This window comes from Hyaena hyaena, unplaced genomic scaffold (genome assembly GCF_003009895.1).
Source record: "Hyaena hyaena isolate Hyena2069 unplaced genomic scaffold, ASM300989v1 scaffold_305, whole genome shotgun sequence".
Taxonomy (NCBI): domain Eukaryota; kingdom Metazoa; phylum Chordata; class Mammalia; order Carnivora; family Hyaenidae; genus Hyaena; species Hyaena hyaena.
Window position 1 is genome coordinate 1,229,754 of NW_024080938.1, and position 22,655 is coordinate 1,252,408.

The 22,655-nt window shown below is 44.8% G+C and overlaps 1 protein-coding gene across 4 annotated transcripts in view; it reads right to left on the reverse strand.

Annotated features, from left to right (window-relative positions):
- Nucleotides 1–1,683: 1,683 nt before the first annotated feature.
- NTM (neurotrimin) overlaps nt 1,684–22,655 on the reverse strand; it is a 406,021-nt gene continuing 385,049 nt past the window's right edge. Inside the window, exons 5-9 of one of the 4 annotated variants that reach the window (XM_039248222.1) lie at nt 20,870–20,990; nt 16,310–16,461; nt 13,122–13,157; nt 7,692–7,724; nt 1,684–2,686 (exon numbers count right to left, since the gene is read on the reverse strand). In XM_039248222.1, the coding sequence (XP_039104153.1) occupies nt 2,586–2,686; nt 7,692–7,724; nt 13,122–13,157; nt 16,310–16,461; nt 20,870–20,990 (443 nt within the window). In that variant the 3' untranslated portion in view covers nt 1,684–2,585. The remainder of the gene's footprint in view (nt 2,687–7,691; nt 7,725–13,121; nt 13,158–16,309; nt 16,462–20,869; nt 20,991–22,655) is intronic. The other 3 variants (XM_039248224.1, XM_039248223.1, XM_039248226.1) reach the window with 3 other exon arrangements.

Genomic DNA, 22,655 nt, shown 5'->3' on the forward strand with positions numbered 1-22,655 from the left:
CTCCAGATCACACTGTCAGGAAGAAGGTGGGTATAGCTGGCACGTGGTGATGAGAGTGGAAGGTCATCAAGAAGGGCACAGACAGACCTGAGGTCAATAGTCTTTCTCAATTGTGCTAGTAACAGCCAGAAATGAAACTTCTTTTCTAAACATTGCCTATGTTTAGAATTGGCAGGTGGAATTGACCCCTGAGGACTCAAGTACGGCAATTCTGGAGTGTTTTGGCTCTGATCTCACTTCTGCCTCTCAGTGAATCTTCAGCTGCTTACTTAATTCCCATCAATCAGAGCAGATTAGAATTATGTGAATACTATTTTGTATTAAAATCCACCTTTTCTCTTAATTTGTGACCAGAGGCAAGGTTTGTGGAGGAAAGAGACTCCCTAAATACTGGCTGGTAGAATTTGGGAATATTTATTACTAACCCACAATGTTTTGAGCTTTATGTTTTTTGTTTTAGTTTTAGTTTTTATTTTTGTGATAGCTGCACTATGCTGTCTCTCAGAAACAGTCACTTGTAAAAGCCTTCCCTTAACTGGGCTTGACATTTTGCCCAGGTCACGAGGTGAGGTGTTGGGACGTGAACAGGATGAAACAAACCTTGGCCGGCACTTTCTTGAAGGCAATGGAGTTCATGAGACCCAGCCCTCCTTGACTTCTGTTTAGGAGGATGAAGGTGGTTTCTAGAACCCGTCTATCATCAGAGCACATCTACAGAAAGAACCCACTCCACCCAAAAAGGGAGCTAAAGAGCAGTACTTTGAATCAGATGTCCATTTCTCTCTTCTTCATACCTGAGCCGGGCAGGCTCTCTGGCCCCTCACCCCCGCCCCACCCCGTTTGAGAATGAGGTACCACACCAGGTGAAGAGGGACATGGAACACTTTTTAATGTCAAGTCAGAGACAACCCCCCCTCCCCTAGCCCTCAATCCCACTTTCCCTCATCACATCCAGGACCCCTCCCCGAGGCCTCTCCAGTTCCCAGACTTCAGGGAAGGAAAAAAAGGTTATCTAAAAACTGTATTTTCTTCTCTTTCATACACACGCACACAAAGGTGGGAAATTAAATAAAATGAACCAAGAGGATTCAATTCTCCAGTAGTAACAAAGGCATCAGAGATTTCCCACAATGGGCTAAAGCAAGTGGTTACTGACTATGTGGTTGGTTCAGTTTCTTGCTGTTTGTTCACGCCTCGAGGCAGGACAGAGAAGCGAGGCCTCCCGTCACGGCCTGCACCTCCGAGAGCCACACCTGGAAAAGATGCTGCGCCTGGTATTAGTGTTTTGTTTTGTTTTTGTTTTCTCTTTTCACTTTTTATAAATGTCTCTGACGTGTAAATAACCCAGGAAAATAAAAAGGCAGGAGCTGATTACACAATTACCAGTAAACTCTATCATCTTTTAGAAGATCAACACACAGCTAACGCCATATACAGCATGCAGTAATGTCTGAGAAAGGACCCTGCTGAGAAATAAAATGGCTAGAACTCTAACAAAAAAAATATATGTATATATATACTGTATAATATATGTCATCAAAAGAAGCATAGCCAACAAACTCAAGATACAGTGCGAATCACCCTTCCATTTCTAAACAGCATGTAGAAGCATAGTATTGTCTGCATTAAATGTCAGAATAAGGAGAAATCTGTAGCGCTGGTGGAGATGTTGGTTAAATCGCATGTGGTTTTTTTGTTTTTTTTTTTTTTTTGGTGGATTTGACATATCCTCACCAGGTGGTTAATGCCTGGTGTGTGGTCCACCAGTTGTAAACCTAGTTAAGAAGTACACTATTTTTAATGTTTAACAAACATACTTCCTTCACCTTTCATTTGTGTATTTTTTAGTCTTGTCTTGTTTTTGCACTAAATTCTAGAATCATATCAGAAAATATAATTAATAAAATTAATAATGAACCAGAATCCCTTATTATCCATGATGTCCATGTAGTAAAATGAAAACAAACAAACAAACAAAAAGTTTAACAATATTTTTCTTTGTGACTGTTGATTGTGGGATTGTTGTAGCTGTCAGGCTGTCTTGTTTAGTTTCCTTTTTATTATTTTTCTTTAACTTTGCATTTTATAACACACACAACAGTGGCACAGTCTATGAATGGGGCCACAGTGGCACCTCTGGGCCCGCACGACTCGCTCTGCGTTCGTCTCTATGGAATTGGGGATGGCCGACTCCAGAATTTTCCTTGCTGGGGACACGTCAGTGGGCAGAGTGGCTGAGCTCTGCCCACCCTGGTAACAAACAGGTCACGATGCAGCTGCGGGTGGGTCCAGAGCCCGGTGCGCGTTCTTTCCATTTGGGCAAAGGAAGAAAACTCAGCTGTGCCTACCCATCTGCAAGACCTGCAAGGCGATTTTCAATTTCCCTTTGAAACGTGTTTTCCCAAAGTATTCTTTGTTCCCCTCCCTCGAATTTGTGTCCCATTAGGCTCTGTTTCTGTGAATTTCATTTGATTAGATCTCATAAGAAACGGGAATGCTCTTGTTGCTGTCGGAGTTGCCGTTGCTGTTGGGTTGGTGGTAGTGGCAGCGGCAGCTTCTCCCCAGCGGGGGAAGTGGCACTCACATCAAAACTTGAGTAGTAGGTGCAATACCAGAAGAGGTAGCAGCCAGATGCAGCCTGCCCTCCTTGACGTCCCATTGTTCACTTCGCTGACTGCACCCGGGCCTGTGGAGAGAGCACACTCGTCATGGACCACCTTGTCTAAGACAGAACATTCGTCACCCTATGTGCTTTCATTAGGCCTTGCCTCTGATGAGGCGTCCCTATAACTGGGACATTTGATGTTCCAGCAATGTATGTGTGTGTGTGAGGGGGGAAGGGGGTGGCGGTGGAGGGTATGGCTGCATTAGAAATAACCTTCTACATCTTGGATCCCATGGATATAAGCTATATAATGGGGAGCCTTGCTTTGTGAACAGAGAACATGAGGCTCAGGTTACAGTGTGCTGGCGGCCACTACTCCTCTCTCATGTTGTAATGTGCTAATGCCATGGCGCGGGGTCAAGTTCAAGAAGGTGGCAGATTACTTAATATTCTATATGGAGTCAAGGAAGTGAAACCCTTGTATTGTCTGCATCACGATATGACCACTTCTGAGTAGCGCCTGCCTTACCCATTCACATAGCCCTCCAGCTGTTCAACCTGTTGTGCAGGGAAGGACCTGTTGGACACAGCAATCTGTCTCCCTTCTGCTGCTGCATTAGACTCTGTGCCTCTTCTGTCAATCACTCAATCGCAGGGCTGGGCACTGGGCTTCTGCCTGGAGCACCTGGCCTCTTCCCTATCTAGACAAGGTAACAGCAGGCCTAACTCAAGTATCATGTGCCTGAAAGGCCAAAACCAGCTCGCTGCAAGTCTAAGTGGGATCAATGGCCTTCTGCTGTGAACATGGAAGTGAGGGAAGGCTTATGTAGACACTGGGATGCAGAGCCCACCACCATGCGTGTCTGCGGGTGGGAGATGGATGGCACATTTCCCTGAGAAGCACAGCTCCACCTAGCCTGCAGGAAGTTACTCTTGGAGATGGGAACAAATGTTGGAGGCAAGAAAACTATGAGGTGCATGACGTTTCCCAGCAGTTTTCCTCTTATTTGAAACATAAGCTCTCTGGCCAAGGATGCCCATAACAAATGGGACCATGATTCATGAACAGTACACACAAGAGTGGAGGCCCAAATGAGTTAGGTACCTACTGCAGCAGAGTACCTTCTCAGGTTACACCCACTCTGGCATGCTTTGTTGCACTGAATTTAACGGAGGTATTTAAAGCTGCTATCCCAATAAGGCCCTGTCCCTGCTGGGGTCAAGAAACAAAGTCAAAACTTGCTTGCCTGACTTGGATGCTAAGCATCAGAGGTACTTGCTAATGCAGGTCAGCATCAAACCAAGCTTTCTGATTTCATATGGGATGATTTCATCACATCCAAGAACACCTGACCTGGGACCACTGCCCTTATAATTTTATTTTTGAGAACTTTGGGATAAAACTCTGATTCTGGGGCAGTGGCTAAATAGATGGTCATGAAATTGAATGTATAAGGTCTTCCAATCTCTTGTATCTCTGATGTCTGGTTCCCAATATTCCCAAGGCAGGCAGTGAGAGCTCTCACGATAAGAAGCACAAAAGATAGGTATTCTGTTCTCCACTGGCTGGGAAGTGAACTCCTGGGCAACATAAAACTAAAGGCGTCTTCCATGGAATGTCTTTCTTCTCCCAGCTCATGGTGGGATACAGGTGACAAAGGAACATTCCTCTTACACTCCAGTGGCTTACACTTCAATTTCAGAAATGCTTATCGTTTACCAATGATCGCTAATTGGCTCTGTCTGGTAATATCTAACTACTATGCTTCTATGTAAACCACTACTAGGAATCCTTTTTTCATACTCAAATCACTGTGTTACCTCTATAGCATTCTTTGAAACCCCAGGAGAGAAGTCACTTCTCATGTCTTCTAGGGTGAGGTTATATTTTCTTTCCAGTGAGGAAGCCAAGCTGCTCTGGGCCAGGCCAAGAGCCTTCACATCAAGACCTTTGCCCATCACTGTGGCTGACTCCAAACCGCAAACATTGTTTCTGAAGCCAGCGGGCCCATAGGCCTTTGTGCAGCCAGGTTCCGAGTTTAAGCTGCGCAGTCCTCATGGCTGCATTCTATCTTCCCCTGTGTAATGCATGGTGATTCTAAGTGTGCTCTATGTGCCTGGCACACCATGCTCCTGGCCAGGCACCCATCTGTTGGTGCACAGCTCTCTTTCTCTTGCATGTCGTTTGCTCTCCTGAACACTTACACACACACCTTTGCAGTCCACTCCTCCATTCACCCCAGCACATTCCCAGCCTCACTCCCAGCCCTGGCCCTGGCTTAGAAGATGTCCTATGGTAAAGAAAAAGGGAATAAATGCCAGGTCTCTGAATTTAGTGGCTCTGGGCTTCTCACTTGCATTCCCTTCCACCCAGCTATGGGGAGTCTCCAGGGAGAAAGTGGAGAATGAATGCCCCAAGCCAGGCAGACAGCCCAGCAGGAGCCTGGTTTCCTTACCATGTAAGAAAAGTCAGAAAACTGTGTTTGCAGCCAAGGCCTCTGCAGTGTTGCATGGGAGGGGCTGTGAGCAGGCAAACCATCCCCAAGACACCTCACAATGGCTGATGCCTCTGCAGGTGTGCTCTCTGGCACTGTGTTCTCTGCTTCACTGCTAAGCCCCTCAGAGTCCCTTTGTGGTTCTACTGCCTGCTGGGAAGCACCACAGAGAGCCAGCAGAGAGGGGTCCTGACCTGTCATGTCAAAAAACTCTTACCTTAGAAGAAAGGAAAAGGCCACCAAGTGTGCCAGAGCCTCCTCCTCTTACCTGCATTGTTTCCCTGCCCAAGCACACAGGGCTTCTCTGCTCTTCTCCTGTCCCGGGCCCACAGGGGACTGTCACTCATTGTGTGGGGCCACATCCATCCCACCTCCTCCTCTTCCACATGCTTCTCCCCTCACCACCGCCCCCCACCTCCTCTTGGGCACGTCCAGGAAATCTGACCTGGACAAAACTGGTCACAAGAAGGAAACAGGGGTAGACTCTGGAGAAGCATCAAGGCGAAGGTATTCCTATCATCCTCCCAAAAAGGACAGCTGCGTCAACAACCCTCCAATTTCCATAGAAGTTCACAAACTGGGCCTTGCCACCTGTGGCCTTGATCCCTTCAGTTTATTCTTTATGCTAATTCCAGAGCAGTGTTTCTTTGATTCCACATTCATCATGACACTAATCTATGTGATTCCTATAGCCTTTATAAAACTTCCCAACTGCTTGGTATAGCACTCCCTACATTTCAGTCTGCTTGCTATCTGCCTCCTTAGCCTTTTTTCATGACACGTGTCCTTTGTTTCTCTCTGTCCACAACACCCCCCCCACCAATTCCCCACTCCATGCAACACAAGCATAAAGGTACTACACATGTTCATGCTCACGTAAGTGAGTGCGTGCGAACCACATTCTCTTTCCTTTCTATCCTCACATCCCTTCTGCCCCTATATCTGAGGTGCTCTCCACCCAAATCACTGCCACTCATTGTTCCAGGTTCTGTTCTGGTCCCCAATTACCTCCTCCAGGCAGACTTCTTTGACTTGCGCCTGTTTTGCTTCCAAGTCACCAGTGTTAACATATATACCACCTGTGTTATAATTCTCTTTATTTGCCTAACATAGATTTCCTCCTCTGGGCTATAAAGCTCCTTAAAGTTAGGGTCTGTGTCTAACTGGGCCCATCGCCGGTATTTAACAAATGTTTGTTGAAAAAAAGAAGCAACCAGAACATTTTAATGCATACTGATGTGTTCATGTTTACTTCGTCTCTGTGTTTTCCTTTCTCTTAAAATTCTACTGAGAGAAAAAAAGCAAAAGGCTAACCAAACCAAACTAAAACAAAAAACTCCCTACCTCCTTTTCTATCTCAATTTATCTCTTCCAAACGTTCTTTCCCTCTTTTTCTAACTATTTCCAATAAAAATTGCTGGAAGTTCCTGTGGTTGAGGGAAAGTATACACAGAAGTAAAACCATATTGAGTAGGATTTCAGGAAGAATTCTTGCAGTTTGAAAGGTGTCCCAGCCCCTTAAGAGCCCTCACGTATGAAATGAGAATTATTCTCTTGTGCTTTCATATGTGGACACTTAGCCTCAGAGAGCTTAACTCCCTTGACTACTGTCTCCAAATACAATTTTTTTCTACCAACTTGGGGCTGCCACCTTGTGTAACTCACACATATTTCAAGAATGAAGAGAGGAGAGAACATGAGGCCATGGGGCCTGTCACACCTCAGTACTGGGTAAGGTGGGACCCACACAGGCTTCCCCACTCATCGGCACGTGAAAGAACTCCATGAGATGAGAGTGTTTTGTCCAGGCAGGTATGGATCACAGCATCCTGGAGCAAGGCCCTCTCAGACCCTGTACTGGCCAGAGCATCAACTCGGCCCATCAGCCTGGTAACATGGACCACACAGATGAGGCCTCTGTTCATCATCCAGCCACACCTCCATTCTGCCTCAGATGCCTTTATTGCTTTTCTCTCATTAGAGAGCTGTGAAGGCCTAAAGAGACTAATCACCAGGACAGTTGGGGTCCCAGAGAACTGTGATGAGCGTCAATTTAACCATCAAAGACATCTAGTGGGAAGGAAAGCCCCAAATAAGACGCATTTTATTTGTAGCCAAGTGACTCACTGAAGAACCTCCCTTGCCTTCCAGTTTCCCCTCCCTCGCCCCCACTTCCCCTTCTAGCTCCAAGTTAGAAAGAGAGAAAGAGAGAACAGGGTAAGTAAAGGATAGCATGCAAGGCCAGGATCTAAGAAGATCATCGCATTAGAGCATCTGCGTGTGAGGAGAGGCCAGCCTGGAATGGAGCAGCCAGACATGGAGCTATTCTGGGCCCTGGCAGGTGCTCATTAGTGCTGCCAGCAAACAGCAGTTAGAGGTCTGCAAGTGGAAGCTACCCAAGGCGAATGGCACGTCCTTGGGGATAGGTTAATCTAGATTGGCACCGACATGGCCCAAGGTCAGGGAGGGCTCCCACTGGGCTGCTTGTGGGGTTAGCTCAGAAGAGAAGGCATCTTGGAAGAAGATGAAGAGTTCTGGATACCCATCCCCACCCAGGCAGCAAGAGGCTGCTTGGAAATAAATATACAAACCTTTCCAAGGGGTCAGAGCTGTAGTTTTCACTTCTAAAAGAAATTAAAAACAAGCCACTGTTAAGGTAGAAAGCAGTCAGAGTCACTTGCTTTGTCCTTTGATGGTTCTGGAGAAAAGCTGATTCTCCCAGCCCAGGGCCTTTCCAGCTATTCTGCACTTGCCTCTTGTTATCTTGACCACAGCCTGGCTCTAGTATGTGCACCTCTCTAGTTTGCTGGGAAGTCAGTTGCCATAAGGTTGAGTGGGGGGATGGGGAAAAATATGAATGATGGTTAGATTGGATCATTAATCCAGAAAGAGCCAACACATCCATCTTATCTTAGCAGGAAGCTTGGTACAGGTTGGAGCCTGAGGCCCCAAGCCAATAAATACTTCTTTGTACAATTTTCTTTCTTTGGCCACTGGACTATCCCCTAATTAGTTAAAGTCTGTAGGCCTCAAGTATAAAATTGGCTGATACAAATGGATTATACCCCAGCCATCTGAATGTAGGTGCCCATGGTATATTTGAGATGTAAAACTTTGGCACTTATCGGACCATTTTACAAAACCTGTGCCAGAGGAGCCCAGACAATAACAGACTTCCCTTGGTGAGTCAGACTATAGCAAGCTGGTCCAGAGGGGCAACCTCAGGCAATGAGACTCATACCTATGCTGCTACACTTAGCTACACTTGCTAAGTAAGACCTGCCTGGGGAAATTTACTGGGATGCCAGCTCTTCTTTGATGATTAGAGCACAAAAGACCCACATTTCACCAACTTCAAGCCTTCAGAACAATCCACAGAGACTTTCCTGCTAATAGCAGATGTCCCAAGTGGTCAGAAAGTGGTCCAATCTCTAATAGTTTACTTCCTTCTTTAACCAGGTGTCTGCAATTGTTCAATCTGGATGTAAAGAGGATGGAAAATCCTTTCACAATGTGTATATAGATCAGTGATTTACACTTTAAATATCTCATAATTTTATTTGTCAGTTACACCTCAATAAAGCTGACAACAAAAACATCATTAAATTCTTTGCATCAAAGTGATACCACTCTCTGTGCAATGGTCCTTGCATATAGAAGGAAAGGCAACCTGGATATAACTCAACCTGAACTCACCTAAAACATTTGACCAAAATCTGATGAAAAGATATGTATGCATTTAATCTATCTATTCTTTAAGGGTACCTGAGATATGATATCCCTCTTGAACTAAGTGGACATTAGCAACCCTGGGAAGTCACTCTGAAAAAGTATAAGGGGTGATCCATGATCAGAGACCAAAGGTGTGATTCACAGAAGATCTGATGTGACATCAAGATGCTGAAGAAAAGCCAGGAGTACTGGTGCCGTGTTGTCTGTGCATTTAGCAAGGACAGTCCTTGGAGTGATTGTTGGGGCCTAGAGACCCACACCAAAGCCAAGGTGGAGCTACTTTCTCAAAGTGTCTCACTCAGGTACCGCTGACTAGAGTCCCTCTGTACCAAGAAGGATGACTAGCAGGATGGAGGATGAAGAAGAATTCATGGAGGGAAAAAGTAGTAATAGGCTTGTGCTCCTAAACCCAAAGGAAGCAGTACAGATGTAGGGTACATTTAAGGAAGGGCAGCCATAGACTTATGAGGTGCTGGTTTAGACTCTGCTGGAGGAAGGACACAGGGAAGGGTTCTACTTGGTAGTCTGGCTTGCCAGAATATCAGACAAATGAACTAAAAGTCTAAGTTTCCACAGGGCTCTAGATACCAGCTGTGATTTCCTGTAAGGTAAAGGCATCTGCAGACAACTTCAGCTTAATTGTTACCATTCCGCTACTCTTTCCCCTAAACCTCCAACACACACTACTTGAATGAAGGTCAATGCTTTTCAGTGTCCACCCTGATATAGGACTATTTGACACTCATCCTTTACCTTAGCCAGAATGTATCTTTTAGGTTTCCAGGAAGCTTATGTTTCAAATAGTCTAGTTAACTAGAGTGTCCTTCTGTCTACCTTACATCTCACCACAGTGAGGGGGGCAATGTTGCCAAGATATTGTCTGTATTCACCCTGATGCTGCACTCCATCCCAGTCCAAGAAGAGATGCAGAAATGCTAGCATGCTTTCTAGATCATGCTTGACATGTTATCACTATTATGCTGGTTTGAAGAAGTGCGAGGCTTGCTTGAGCTTCCAGCCTGAGTACTAGCCCCCCATAACCTCATGTTTTTTAGTTTATTCGGGGCTATCAAGAAAACAAACGATCTCTGGAAATCCAAACATGTATTTTCCTTGCCAAGAACTTAATTGAAACTGGTGATCTTTTGGTTGACATATTAATGAGAAGCCAGGTAGAACTGGATAAACTATTCAAAAGAAATAAAGCCTAAAAGAAAGTGAAAGAAAGAAAGAAAGAAAGAAAGAAAGAAAGAAAGAAAGAAAGAAAGAAAGAAAGAACTGCTCCCGTCCAGACTCCAAGTCAGTATCTCTAGTCAATCCATAATGTGATCTTTTTTGCCACCAAAACCAATGCTGGTAGCTAAATCTAAGTACCTAAGTAAGCACTGGGCTTTTGTCTGATTCTAGTGTGCAGAGGAGAGCTGGTTACATGTCAGAATGGATATATTCACCTTCCAGGAAGAGGATGAGACAATGTTTTTTTATATCTTCAGTATTTAGACATACATGCCACAGAAATGCTCACTGCTGGATGTCTGGGCCTAATTAACTACCTTTAATCCTCTGCAGGGAAAAGCTGGTCATCTTTCCTACTGTAATTTTTTTTTCCCGTTCTGATACACAGAGTTTACTAACTCCCCCATTCTTTAATAAGTTGGTTTGATGGTCACTGTGCGGTTCAGAGGCATTAATCAGCCAACCTTTCCCAGCCCACTGATACCATCAAATCTGACTTCATGCCTAGGAGATAAAAGACAAAGGACAGTGGATGGGAAATGAACAACTACCAAGACGCTGAGTTTGCAGTGTGGGCTCCAGCATACTTGCCGGGGAGGGACTCAGTGAGGGATTGTGGTGCATTCCCAAGTCCTTATTTATCATGGCAGAGGCCTGCACCACCAAATATTAATACGAGAGGGTGACATGCAATCTGTTTTGTTTGCAAAAGGGGAGCAGAGAAATACTTCAAGGGTGGCAGAAAATGCTGAGGAGGAATGAAAGTCTCTTATCAGAATCTCTCTAGTCCATCCAGATATTGAGTAACAAAATAGCTTAGAACTTCTCTTAAAGCCAAGTGTACCCTGTCCGTGGAAATCCATGAATTTGTATAAATCTTGCTTGGTATTTCTGAGATAAGATGAGCATAACTTAGGGGTATTCCCTGAGAAAATAGGTAGCTCTCTACTCTATCAGAGGCTAGCAAAGGAGGAGAGAAAAAGAAAAGAAAAAAAGAACAGAGATGAAGGGGAGAAATGCCCCAGGCGCAAGGTCTGTTTTCTTTAAGATATTCTTTAAGTTGTACAAAAGAATCTAATAGCTATACTGAAGACCACACTAATCCAAATCTTGGAACATTCCAGACGTCTACAATCTACAACTTCTGGCAATGACCCATTGCCATGTACTCAACAAGAGGGATGTGGCATTGATAGCAGGCTGAGAATCTGAGTACAGACTTGGCATACATATCCTTTTACCCAAATTCATTGTTGCAGCAGGGAGGGGTGAAGCAGGACAGCTTTGTCTCAGCAGGTGGAGCCTGGTTATAAAGTGTCCTGCTCCTGTGCCAGTGTGTGACAGCCAGAAGTGATTGGTTTGTTTCTGGTCTGTTTTGTTATCATTGGCTCTGGTGTGGGACAGTGCCCCTTCTATCAGTTGAGTATACCTACAGGTAAACACTAACTCCTTAGCAACCACCACCTATTTTAAGAGCTCCTATCCCCTCTGAAAATAAAGAGCTAAGTGATCAGAGTGAGTTTAGTCACTTCTAAAAGCACATCTTGTAGCACTATCCGTCTTCACTCCAGACCTTTATGCCTCCTTCCTTTCTTATTTATGGCGAGCTACTTTCTTAATGCTCCGGATTTGAGATCTGTGGATCTCCCCATGCTGGCGTTTAATAAACATAAGTTGAATCATAAATTGGACCTGAATTCTTCCACTGACTACACTTTTTACTTTCTATTTCTTTGTTTCGTTTTCCTGTTAGTGGTGCCTCACCATGGCACTCTACGTCACTGAACTGAAGAATGCAGCTCTGATTCTTCTGGTTAATAACAGTATTTTCCCTCCTCTATCAAACAGCTTTCCTTGTAATCTATCTCCTTTCATATCCTTTCCCACTTTGGAAGTCTACTGCAAGATAGGACATCTTGCACCGCCAAATGAGAAGGAATTCAGGGGATGGGTGTGGGAGAAAGGTCAGGGACGGGGGTCGAAGATGGGCAAAGCCTCACAGCTGCCTTCCTGCTGGGCTACCCAATGGTCAGCACTGTCGTTAGGAGGAGAACAGCAGCACACTCCGCATGGATTTCACTGCACCTCTCGACCAGGCTCACTGCTGCCCCAATTTTCAGTCACAGTCTTAGAGAACCACTTCTGCTAGGTTAGGGGACCCTGGTAAGTCAGTTATACTGGTAGGCCTTTGAGAAGATTGGAAAGGCTGTGCAAACGGAAGCAAGAGATGAAGGATTTGTATAGGAGCAAGGGCTTGAGGTGAAATAGGATGTAACTGGGCTGGAGAGAAGAGCTTGAATGACTTAATGAACCCCTATGACGTTACACTGAGGGAAACTCTTGTCTTTCAGTCTGCATCTGGGGATTGGGCTGTGAATGATTCAAAATGCACCTGGCAGTTTTCAAAGCCTTTTTAGTATGCATTTTCATCTGACTGTTGGAAAAACTCTAAGGTAGATAAGGCAGATCAATTCTATTTTATAGAAGGGGAAATGGGAGTCTCAATAATGTTTAGTGACTTGCTCAAGAGAACAGAATTACTAAATCTCAGGCTCTGAACTAGATCCCAATGGCATCCCACTCCGAGGCACTGCTTATTGATTATCATGTGCGTTGTACCCTGCCTACCTTCCTTTCCTGGCGAACCTCGCTTTGAACCAGCTGATGCATTTTAGGGAATATCTAAACCATCGTGTACCTGGTGTTTGCTTCACTGATAGGACTCTTGCTATGAAAACCGCTCAGTGGGCTGGAATGTCTTCCTACTGGTTCAGACTCATGCCTCTCTACCTTTGGCCTGCACACAGATCTCTGGGATTTGAGAAACTAACAGTGTTTCTTTTCTCTCTCCTGGCCCTTCTGGAGAAGTGAGGGCAAGGTGTGAGCAGAGAAGGGGCACTTTCTGTGGAAGCTCCTTCAGCTCCAGTGATCTCCTTAGCTTCCCCTGGCACCCTCTAAGCAACTCCACTGACAGGTAATATAGGGTGGGGAGGAGGGGGGGCTTTGGGAGAAGAGGGAGGGAATAAAAACCATAAAGCAAGGGGGATACTGACCTTGCAACAAAGTTGAGCTTGTAGGCTCATTTAGTTCTAAATCAGGTGAGGGACGTACAGGAGAGAAAAATGAAAACAAACACATATATTATATACAGTAGCTATATATTTGTCATATATAGTTTGTATACTGCTTCTCACACACATTTCTGGAGGGATGGATAAATAAAGGAAGACACAAAAACCAAAGGTGGACAAGATGCAGCATGAGAAACACTAAGGTGCCTTATGCTTCCATCCTAGGATGCCATGGTTGGAAAGTGAGGGAGCTGGCTTCTCACATATTTATGGTGCCGTGCTGAGCTGGGGGACTGACATGGTAGCAAAGGACCAAAGTTCCTTCCCAGATGAGGTTTCTGCCCCACATCTTACCCCCATTGCCTGCCTTCAGGAGACCACGTTGAGGAATTCCTGGCCCCATGGCACCATACCAGGAACAAGAATCACGGTGATTCCTGCTATCCTTGCAATTTTAGGGAGCAGGAGCATGACCTTATGGGTTCATGATAAGAAGGACCACCACCCTGCTCCATTTGGCTTATGTGCCCCAGAAGATGTGGCCACAGTGGGACCTCCTAGCACGGCATCCCTCACTTTTCAACGTTCGGGTCACATGATGTGCAAATGTGCAGGTTGTGCAAAAGTCAGTGGCAAAATGGTGATAATGTAGCTGGCTTTCTGTGACGCTATAGGAGAATGGACTGCATCACAAAGTTCGTATATTTGCATAACACAAATGCTGCTTTCCCGTCATCTTAGTCTGCTTGATGGATCTGGGCTGAGGATCTGCTGACAATGGGAGATGACACAGAAACTTCTCCTATGTCAGTATTTGTCAAAGGGCTTATTGATAATGGGCGTCCATCAGGAGTTTGGGGGTTGCAATGTCTAGACTAGCCTCAGTGAGAGCTGACGGGGTGAAAACACCCACTGTGCACACTAATGTCATTTTACTAGTTCCATGGAACTGTTAGCCATGGAGCATTTCTGTGATGGGCTCCTCACAAATTGTCTCTCAGCTGAGGCTTAAAAATTGCTTTCTGTTAGATTAAATTTGGAAAATGCTCCATGCTTTTTCTCCCTTTTAGAGATTTAGCACATAAAGAAAAGCTCTGAGATCTCTGCATTAAAGAACATCCCCGCCTGCACCCCATTCATCTAGGTTGACCCAGTCTTTCTAAACTTATCTGAACACATACTTTCACTTTTTCATGTAGTTTTTTAGAGAACCCTGGACTCCAGAGGGCTGGCAATTGGAGGAATGTCCCAATGACACACAGGGCAGATGCAGACAGACTGATGGAGGGGAGGCAGAGGTTCTAACTGCCACACAGGGGTCTGCTAAGAAGAACAGATTTATGGCACATGCTTCACTGCATTCCTTGTCACAAACTCCAGTTATTTCACTCTTCAAGTCTGTGCCTTCTCCCTGTTCTCATCTTCAGATGGCTTAAGGGAAAGAGGCCAGGGAATTAGACAGTAGTGATAAAGCCAATTGCAACACCATGTCATGCATCCAAATCAGAAGAGCAAGGAGGTCAGAGGAAGAGGAAGATTGTTCACAGGAATGAGGGGCGCTATGGTTGTGGGGGGCAGGACTGGGGAAGGGTGGGAGGCACAGCTAGGAGAGACTCAGATTTGCAAGGCCAGGGAAGGAGGGGTCCGTTCCTTTATAATCCTGGCCTTTCTGTTCATGCAGACAGACACCTGCCAGAAAGCCAAAAAGGCCTGACAAATGTGAGGGGCAATTATGACTATCCCTGTGTGAGAGATGTCAGACAGATCCATCATTCTAATCACATCTCTGCCCATTCTGAGCTACCAGCTCTGGGATCAAGGGCAGCCTTCTCCTTCCCAACCCCCTTCAGATCAAGCTGGGCTTTGTTTTAAGTGCGGGATAGAAGCAGAGGCCAAATGTGATTTGGAAGCAGAGATGGGACAATGGAGCAGCACAGGAGGGTTATTCGGGGAAGGCAGGATACATTGGGCCATGGAGGGGATGTGGTAGGGTCTGGGGTGTGAGGGTGAGGTACTTGAAGCTTGAAGGATTACCTGGGGGTTCTCAGAATAAAAGGAATTTATGTTCTTGCCAATTATCTGCCAATTTCCTCACTTTCCCTCCCCATCATATTCAAGAGTGCTTGCTACTGAGGGGGACTAGGGAAATGGATTTGAAAAGTTCCAAGCTACCTGAGCTTGTGGGGATATGAAGGGATCTTCCCCAAAAGTAACCGGATTTTAACCATGTGGCCTGTAGTGAGAATCTGCATCTACCAAGGGATGAAAGCCATCACCGGATGCCTGGAGTCCTGGCTGATGACACAGACCTACACATCCAGGCTCACTTGTCTGTAGTTGTTTGAGACATCGCAGGTCCACAAGGGAGCTTGTTTGCTTTCTTCAGTTGCTTCCAGCACCAGTATAATTGCCAGATAGGTATTGAAAGCATAGCAATTTGCTGTGTGTGTATTATCCTCCTGCAAATAATAGCTGTTTAATGAATTAATGCATGGATGACTATGTGGCTTCTGTCAGGATGGTGGCTTGGTTGGACAAATATATCTCAATCCAGTCAGACAATACCGTTCGACACAAATGAAGAGCTAGGGAAATCCCCCATTTTCTACGTTAATTCTCCCTCTGAAGCTAATATTATTCAGGATCCCAAGCTCTATGATTCCACTTTTATAAACAGAATCCAGTTTCTCCTACGTCCCAACAGCCAGGAAAAGGTTCAGCAATGGTAATATTTTACAGTACTCTAGCGAACAAAGTATGGACATAGTACACGTTCCTCTCCGGGGGCTTTGCCATCACACCCAGTTGGAACCCCACTACCTCAGTCATGTGAGATCTTAAAGAGAAAAAAATTAAATGCCACTTCAGCATCCCAACATCCTTTATTCCCACTTCAGGGTTTTGCCCATTTCAGCAAATGTGAATGTGAACATTCTTTCTCATTTTCCTCTGCTACTTGTACCCATTTCTGTCCATGCAGTCGTTTCTCTCTCTCTCTCTCTCTCTCTCTCTCTCACTCACTCTCCCTCCTCTCTCTTCTCCATTCACCCCTGCCCAGCTTCTCCTGATTGCCTTCCACTCGCCATCCCACCCCGGCTGTTTCTTCCAACTCCCCCTGTGCCATGCGACCCTTTCCTGCTCCCACTGCCCAGCTCAGGGCTCGGTCTTACCAAATAGTGTGATGCTGGCATTGGTATGGCCCAACTTATTGGAGGCCACACAGGTGTAGTTCCCATAGTCATGTTCAGACACATTGAAGAAGATGAGTTTTGAGAGAAAAGGTCTGTTTTCCACTTTGACCCCCTTCTTTCCCTCAACCAGTCTGAGACAAACGAGAGAGACAAAAAAGGAGAAAAAAGGAGATGGTTATATTTTCTCATAGGAGAAAGACAGACTCTGGAATTAATGATCTTATTGTCCCCTTTCTGACATTAGGAGGACTGTTTCCCCCCACTCACCTATGTAAGTTAACACACACTGATGCGAATAATTGTATTTCTCTATTTTTATGCATGTGCCTGGACACTCTCTTGGTACTACACAGATATTCACCAAGTTCTCTGAAGGCAGGAACCCTCAGCAACTCTAATGTGCCAGCCTTGAGACATTCAGACAGTATCATTCACTAGATAGGTGCTTCAAAGTGTGAACTGTTGATGATGGTGTTAATGAAGATGATGATGATGGCAACCATAAAAATTAAAAAAAAATAAAAAAAAATGAAAACCTCAGTTTTCAAAGAGAAGAACCTGGGGAGTTTGAAAAAAAACAACATGTTTTCAAGCACCTGGGTAATAAATGTTCTCTTATGTGCTTGAGGCATTCTATAGATAATACCTTATTTTTGGTTACAAGAATCAGGGATAATTTTCAAGCAGGGTAATGGGAAGGGCTGGAGAGATGTGTTCTGCCCAGAGTATTATAGCAACTCAGTCTGAGAAGGATTGTGGATTCCTAAGAATATGACCCTATCGACTGGGCAGTCTCCCCAAGCACTCCTTGATGGCAGTCCAATATGTCACAAGGGCTCCCATTGAGAATTACTACTACTAAAGAAAGGCCACAGAGAGTTAGTGGGGAAAACAGATACACCTACTAGAACCACTGGGCAGACGGTGAGGATAAGGGGAATAGTTCGCAGGGGTCGGTGGGGTCATATCCTCCATCTCAGGACACTGTTGGCAAAAATTCCTACTACCAATGCATTATCTACATGGAAATTACAAGACCAGCTCTCTTCCTTTTTAAAATTTTTGAATGTCCTATTTCAGAGAATGGGCTACAAGCCAACCTTTTACTTTCCCTGAAATAAATTTGTCTTCCTTGCCCAGAAGCTGAGTCTATGCTGTGGGACAGATAAATGCTAGCGGGGGGAAATCCTGAGTGGGGGATCTCAGAGAACACAGGTTCGGGCCTGGCTGGGGCAGGATGTGTAGGAAGAAGTGTCAGGGTAGACACATATTGGAACGGGCACAGGGGAGAGGAATTGGGGCAAATGGCTGGTTTCAGAGTCATCAAACTGAGAAAGACAATATTCAAGGCAGAATAGGAAGGGAGTCCCAGCAGGACAATGATGAGAAAGTGCTCCATAAACTATAAAATGTTATTCAATATACGACATTTCTGTGGAGTTAGACATCACATCGAGAACTCCTGCCTGTCCCCGGGTCCCAGCGTGTTTTTGGTATAGAGAACAGCTGCTTTGTCATCATCTGAGGGTGCTGTTTCCATAGGACGATTCTCTCCACCACCCTAACCATGATCAGAAGAGAAAGCTAGGTTCTGACTTCAGTTCTCGTGCCACATCTGTCTCCAAGGAAGTCAGTTTGCATGGAGGAACTTGCTTGCTTTTCATTATGTAGATTTTCCTTTGGGAGTCTTCCTCATAAGCTAGGGGCAGTGAACTGGCCTGAGTCCATGGACTTCATTAAAACGTGAGCACTGGAGGAACAGAATGAGGCATCCGGCTGTGCTGCCAGACGCCACTGTTGTATTTACAGCTTGTTATGTAGATATTGATCCTCTAGGGGGTGCTGTCCAAAGAAGGCTCTACAGCCGCCCCCCCCAGGGAGGTTTTCGAAGAGCCCGTCAAGTGTATTGATCCCATTTGCCATTTTGACGCCCTTCCTGGGCTGGGGAGGAAGCCTTCACATCAGAACCAAGCTGTGAATTAGATTTCAGCTCTGCAGTGGGGAGAGACACTTACCCGAAGCAGGTTCCTGCTTGACAGCTCTGAAATGTCTTTCGCTAAAAGCAAGGTGGGGTGGAGAGCAGTACTTTGCAGCACTTTGCAGCTTCTAGGATGACAGACTTGCCTTTTCTCTGTGTGGTCACACTTTTCCCCATCCATACTGCTCCCAGGTTTTGTTTTTCTTTTCGTGAACCTGAGGCTTTTCACTGGCTCATGCCCACATGGATGGGTGGCTCTTAGTATTTACAGCATCCTGTTTCCTCTCCCTTTCACTGATGATACATGCAGCTGCATGCACTAGAGTAGTGCTAGTATGTGGACAAAGAGACTTCTCCTCTAACTGTTGAGAAGACTGCCTTTCCCCATCATATAGACTCCTTTAATTTGCCTCAGAAGTCCACTCCTGTCACTGGGAATGGAGCTAGGGTACAGCTGTTGTTTCCCCAGGGAGACCCGACTGGAGGAGGTTGCCTTAGTGGTACAGGAAGGACTGGCATTGACATGGACCTCAGACCCAGAGATGTTCATGCTGAGCTGGGTGTCAGGATGACAGACAACTCCACTTAGTAGGACAACATTAGAAAAACACAAATGAGGAGCCCATGGAAAACTGACCAGAATTAATTAAAGGGGAGAAAGGAGCCCCCACGAGAAGAGCTTGGACAGAAGTGGAATCAAGGCTGCCTGAGCCAGGATTTTCTGAAGTCCCTCTCATGACATAATGGGCCTTTCTCCTCCTGGGTCAATAACGCATAGAAAGCAGTACCTCCTGTGACATAGTGTGCAAAGCAGGGTTCTCTTTTCCTTTTTTCTCACCATTGGCCATTTTTGCCTATGGTCTGCTCTATTTTCCTCCATATATTATAAGATCTTGCTTTCCCCTATGGTTTTTGTTTAATGTTTATTTATTTCTGAGAGAGCCCAAGTGGGAAAGGGGCAGAAAGAGAGAGAGGCAGAAACAGAACCTGAAACAGCCTCCAGACTCCAAGCTGTCAGCACAGAGCCTAATGCAGGGCTCAAAGCCACGAACCATGAGATCATGACCTGAACTGAAATCTTGGACTCTTAACTGACTGAGCCACCCAGGTGCCCCTCTCCTACATTTTTTATTGTATTTTTCTCCCATAAAGAATCTAAAAAAGATGCATCTGATTAGTTTGTGGCAAGATATGGACAACTGAAGGTTCAGGAACTACCCAATCAGCTCCATGTATTTTTTTTTTTTTTTTTTTTCTGATACTAACATTCATATAGAAAGGGTTAGGGAAAACGAAGGGGCTTGCAACGAAGCTATTTTGGGGAAAATGCTACTCCCTTGTGCCTGATTCCGTATTTTAGAAGAACGGGGGAGCCAGCTATTTCTTCTTATCTCTTCACGTGTTTGTTTTTCCTCTTTCTGCCTCAGTTCTTTCATCTATAAAATGGGTTGGGTGAATATGATACACCTTGCTAAGAAGCTGTCAGGCTTTGTCCTTAAAAATGGAAAAGCACCGCTTCTCATGTGGAAGGGTTATGATAAGACCCAATGAACGTTATGACTATGTGATGTGTTTCAGAGACTTGGAGAGCTTTTGGTGTCTAACTGACCTCCTAAAGAAACGCTAAAGATGTGCCGACTAGCATGGGCAACACCTGGGTCACCCCTGGCCTGGAACTGCTCAGTGTTCTCCTTCTCACAATTACTGTCTTTGCTGTTTACCTTCCCAGCTTTTCAGCCTCTGTAAAGACTTCCTTCTCCACCCCATATACACCTTGGACTTTTTTTGCATCATCCCCTCCCCAATTTTTATTAAAGTGTTTTGCTCATGGACAGCTCTTGCACATTTATTTGTTGTTCATCCACCTTAAAATAGCTCTTTGATAACAGTAATTGTCACGTTGCCTGGCTGTTCTGAGCTGCTGAACCCTGTGCTAACTTGCCATTTGATAACTCCTCACAATGACAATCTTCACTGAATCACAGCAAAAATCACAACAATGGCTGCAACAATGGGAGGGAAAGGAATGGTCCCCTTTCTTTTCTTTTACCTTGAAAGAACAACCTGGGCACAAAGGGAGGGCTAAATCGGGTCATGGACTCATCTATACCCCAGCACGGATGGCGTCTGGAACTGAACTGGAAGAGACCTGCTAACTTCTTGGCCACTCCCAGAGCCCTGTGAACATTCCAGGCTTCTTAATGCAAGCCTGAGGATGTGTTAAAAATAGATTCAGGCAGAACGCATTATTTTCTTGCCCTATTTTTAAAAAAAGGAAGAAATTCACAGGCCTTGCAAGGCTTCTGGTGGCCTTTGAGATTTTGCTTTCCTAAAAAAATGTTTCTTTCAGGCCAGTTGATTGGCGAGTGCTAATGTATGGAAACATTAAAAAACCTAGCTGAAAATCTTTAATATTCAGAATATTCACCACCCCCACCCTTGATAGCTAGCTGGAACTAGAAGAAGTTTTTTCAGAGATTCATTTGTAACAATATGGAGTCGGGAATCTGGAAAAACCTTCGTCCCCTTGGGGGCAGGTAGGGGAGGGAGGAGGTCCTTACCGTTTGTCATCCTTGTACCACTGGAATTCTGCTGAAGGAACAGCTGAGGCCTCACACTGAAGTGTCCCCTTCTGTCCCACAGGGACACCTGTCCCCTTAGCTTCTGAAATGTACGGCGGATCTGCAGAGAGAAGACATCCAAGAGCATTCTACCATGCATCCTAAAATGAGGCAGACCGCCTCATTCACTGACTTTGTTTTCTCTTCCTTGCTCTACCTCTGCTTGCTTGAGCTGACAAATTGATACACAAATTGAGCCCAAGAGTGAAACCACTCAATGCCTTGCTAAGGAAAAGCGTGTCTTCCTAGCATGTATTGCTTCTTCTTTCCTCTGTGCAGAGGTGGAATGCCCAGGTATTCAGGCATATATCCTGTTTAAACTTTTTAACTTTCATAGGAGAATGGGAGCCCATCAACCCTACACTCCTTTAATCAGCCTTATAGAATTTCTGCACACCGGGTTCTTGCCAGAGTATATAACCTTGAAATATTCAATTCCCATCAAAAGCTCAGTTGCAAGAAATAATATTCATGGAGAAATGCCTGAAGGGTAGACAGATCAGTCATTCTTCCAGGTATTCTAAAATGGATCCCTGAATCAAGCCAGACCAAACTAGACCTATAAACTTGGCCTGTGTTCATTTGAAGTCTTTACCTAACTACCCTTGGCAATTCCAACAGTTTGCATTGAAGTGCATTATGAAAAACAGGCATAATAAACTTGGCATTCTATTTATTGCAGAAATATCGTGTGTGATGTTGTTGACTATATCTCAAAGTGATCTATTTGTGGAGACACTAAAGAGAAATTTCTCTTGGGTCTCAGTCCCAGGAGAAGCAGTGTTTCTCCCAGGCAACTGGTTTGCTTTCATCTTATGGACATAAACCTTAAAGCAGATTATGTTTCCCCTCTTTGATTTCACAACTCAAAGCCAAATTCTGCACCTGCATCTACCCACCTTGTGGTATATAATTTCTTTACTGATGTACCCTTTATTTTCCTAAATTGATTTTGCCTTTGCTCACATCCCCTTACTCTTCAGGTTAATTTTTATGAACTGCAAGTCATTTTAAGTCCCTTTAAAAATTGATGGTGCAAATTTTGGTATAAAAATGGGAGCATTATTATACCTGTTTCCTTGCTTCTTAAAGTGCTGTGTATCAGTTAGGTTGAAATTGTAAGAGAAAGCAAAATATTAAAGAATGAGTAGTCACCAAGGCACAATACACTCCCTGCACTTCCATTCCACCCAGATCTTGGAAAGGAAAGGTTTCTTGCCTGTTGGTTTAGTTCTCGGGTTCTATACCGTTATAAGACTTCTTAAAATGAGGAGAGAAAGCTTTCAAAATATCTTAGAGAACTCAGTCAATGTAAACTATGAGGAATCAAGAGAGGAGATGGTGGGAGAGAGGTGGCGAAGTCGAGTAGGGTCAATGTCAGATAGAATCTGGGTGGCAGTGGCCCTCAAAAGTTTTGGATTCTGTACCTCTACTAGTCAAAAGAGGTTTTGAGGTGTACCCTCTGCTATGTGTATCTATGTTTAAATTATGAAAGTGTACGTTGTACATCAACATATATAAAGCACAAAAGTATGAGGCCATGTAAATGTACCATAAATATATCATAAATTTCCTTCATATACACAGGTTTGCTCCCCACTATAGAGATGGCTGTCTAGAGAGTGAGGAGCGTGGGAATATTAGGAGTGAGGTATGGGAAAAATTGGTATTCAAAGATATATTTCTATCCATTTTGCACTGAAATCCACTTGATGGTCTTACAAGA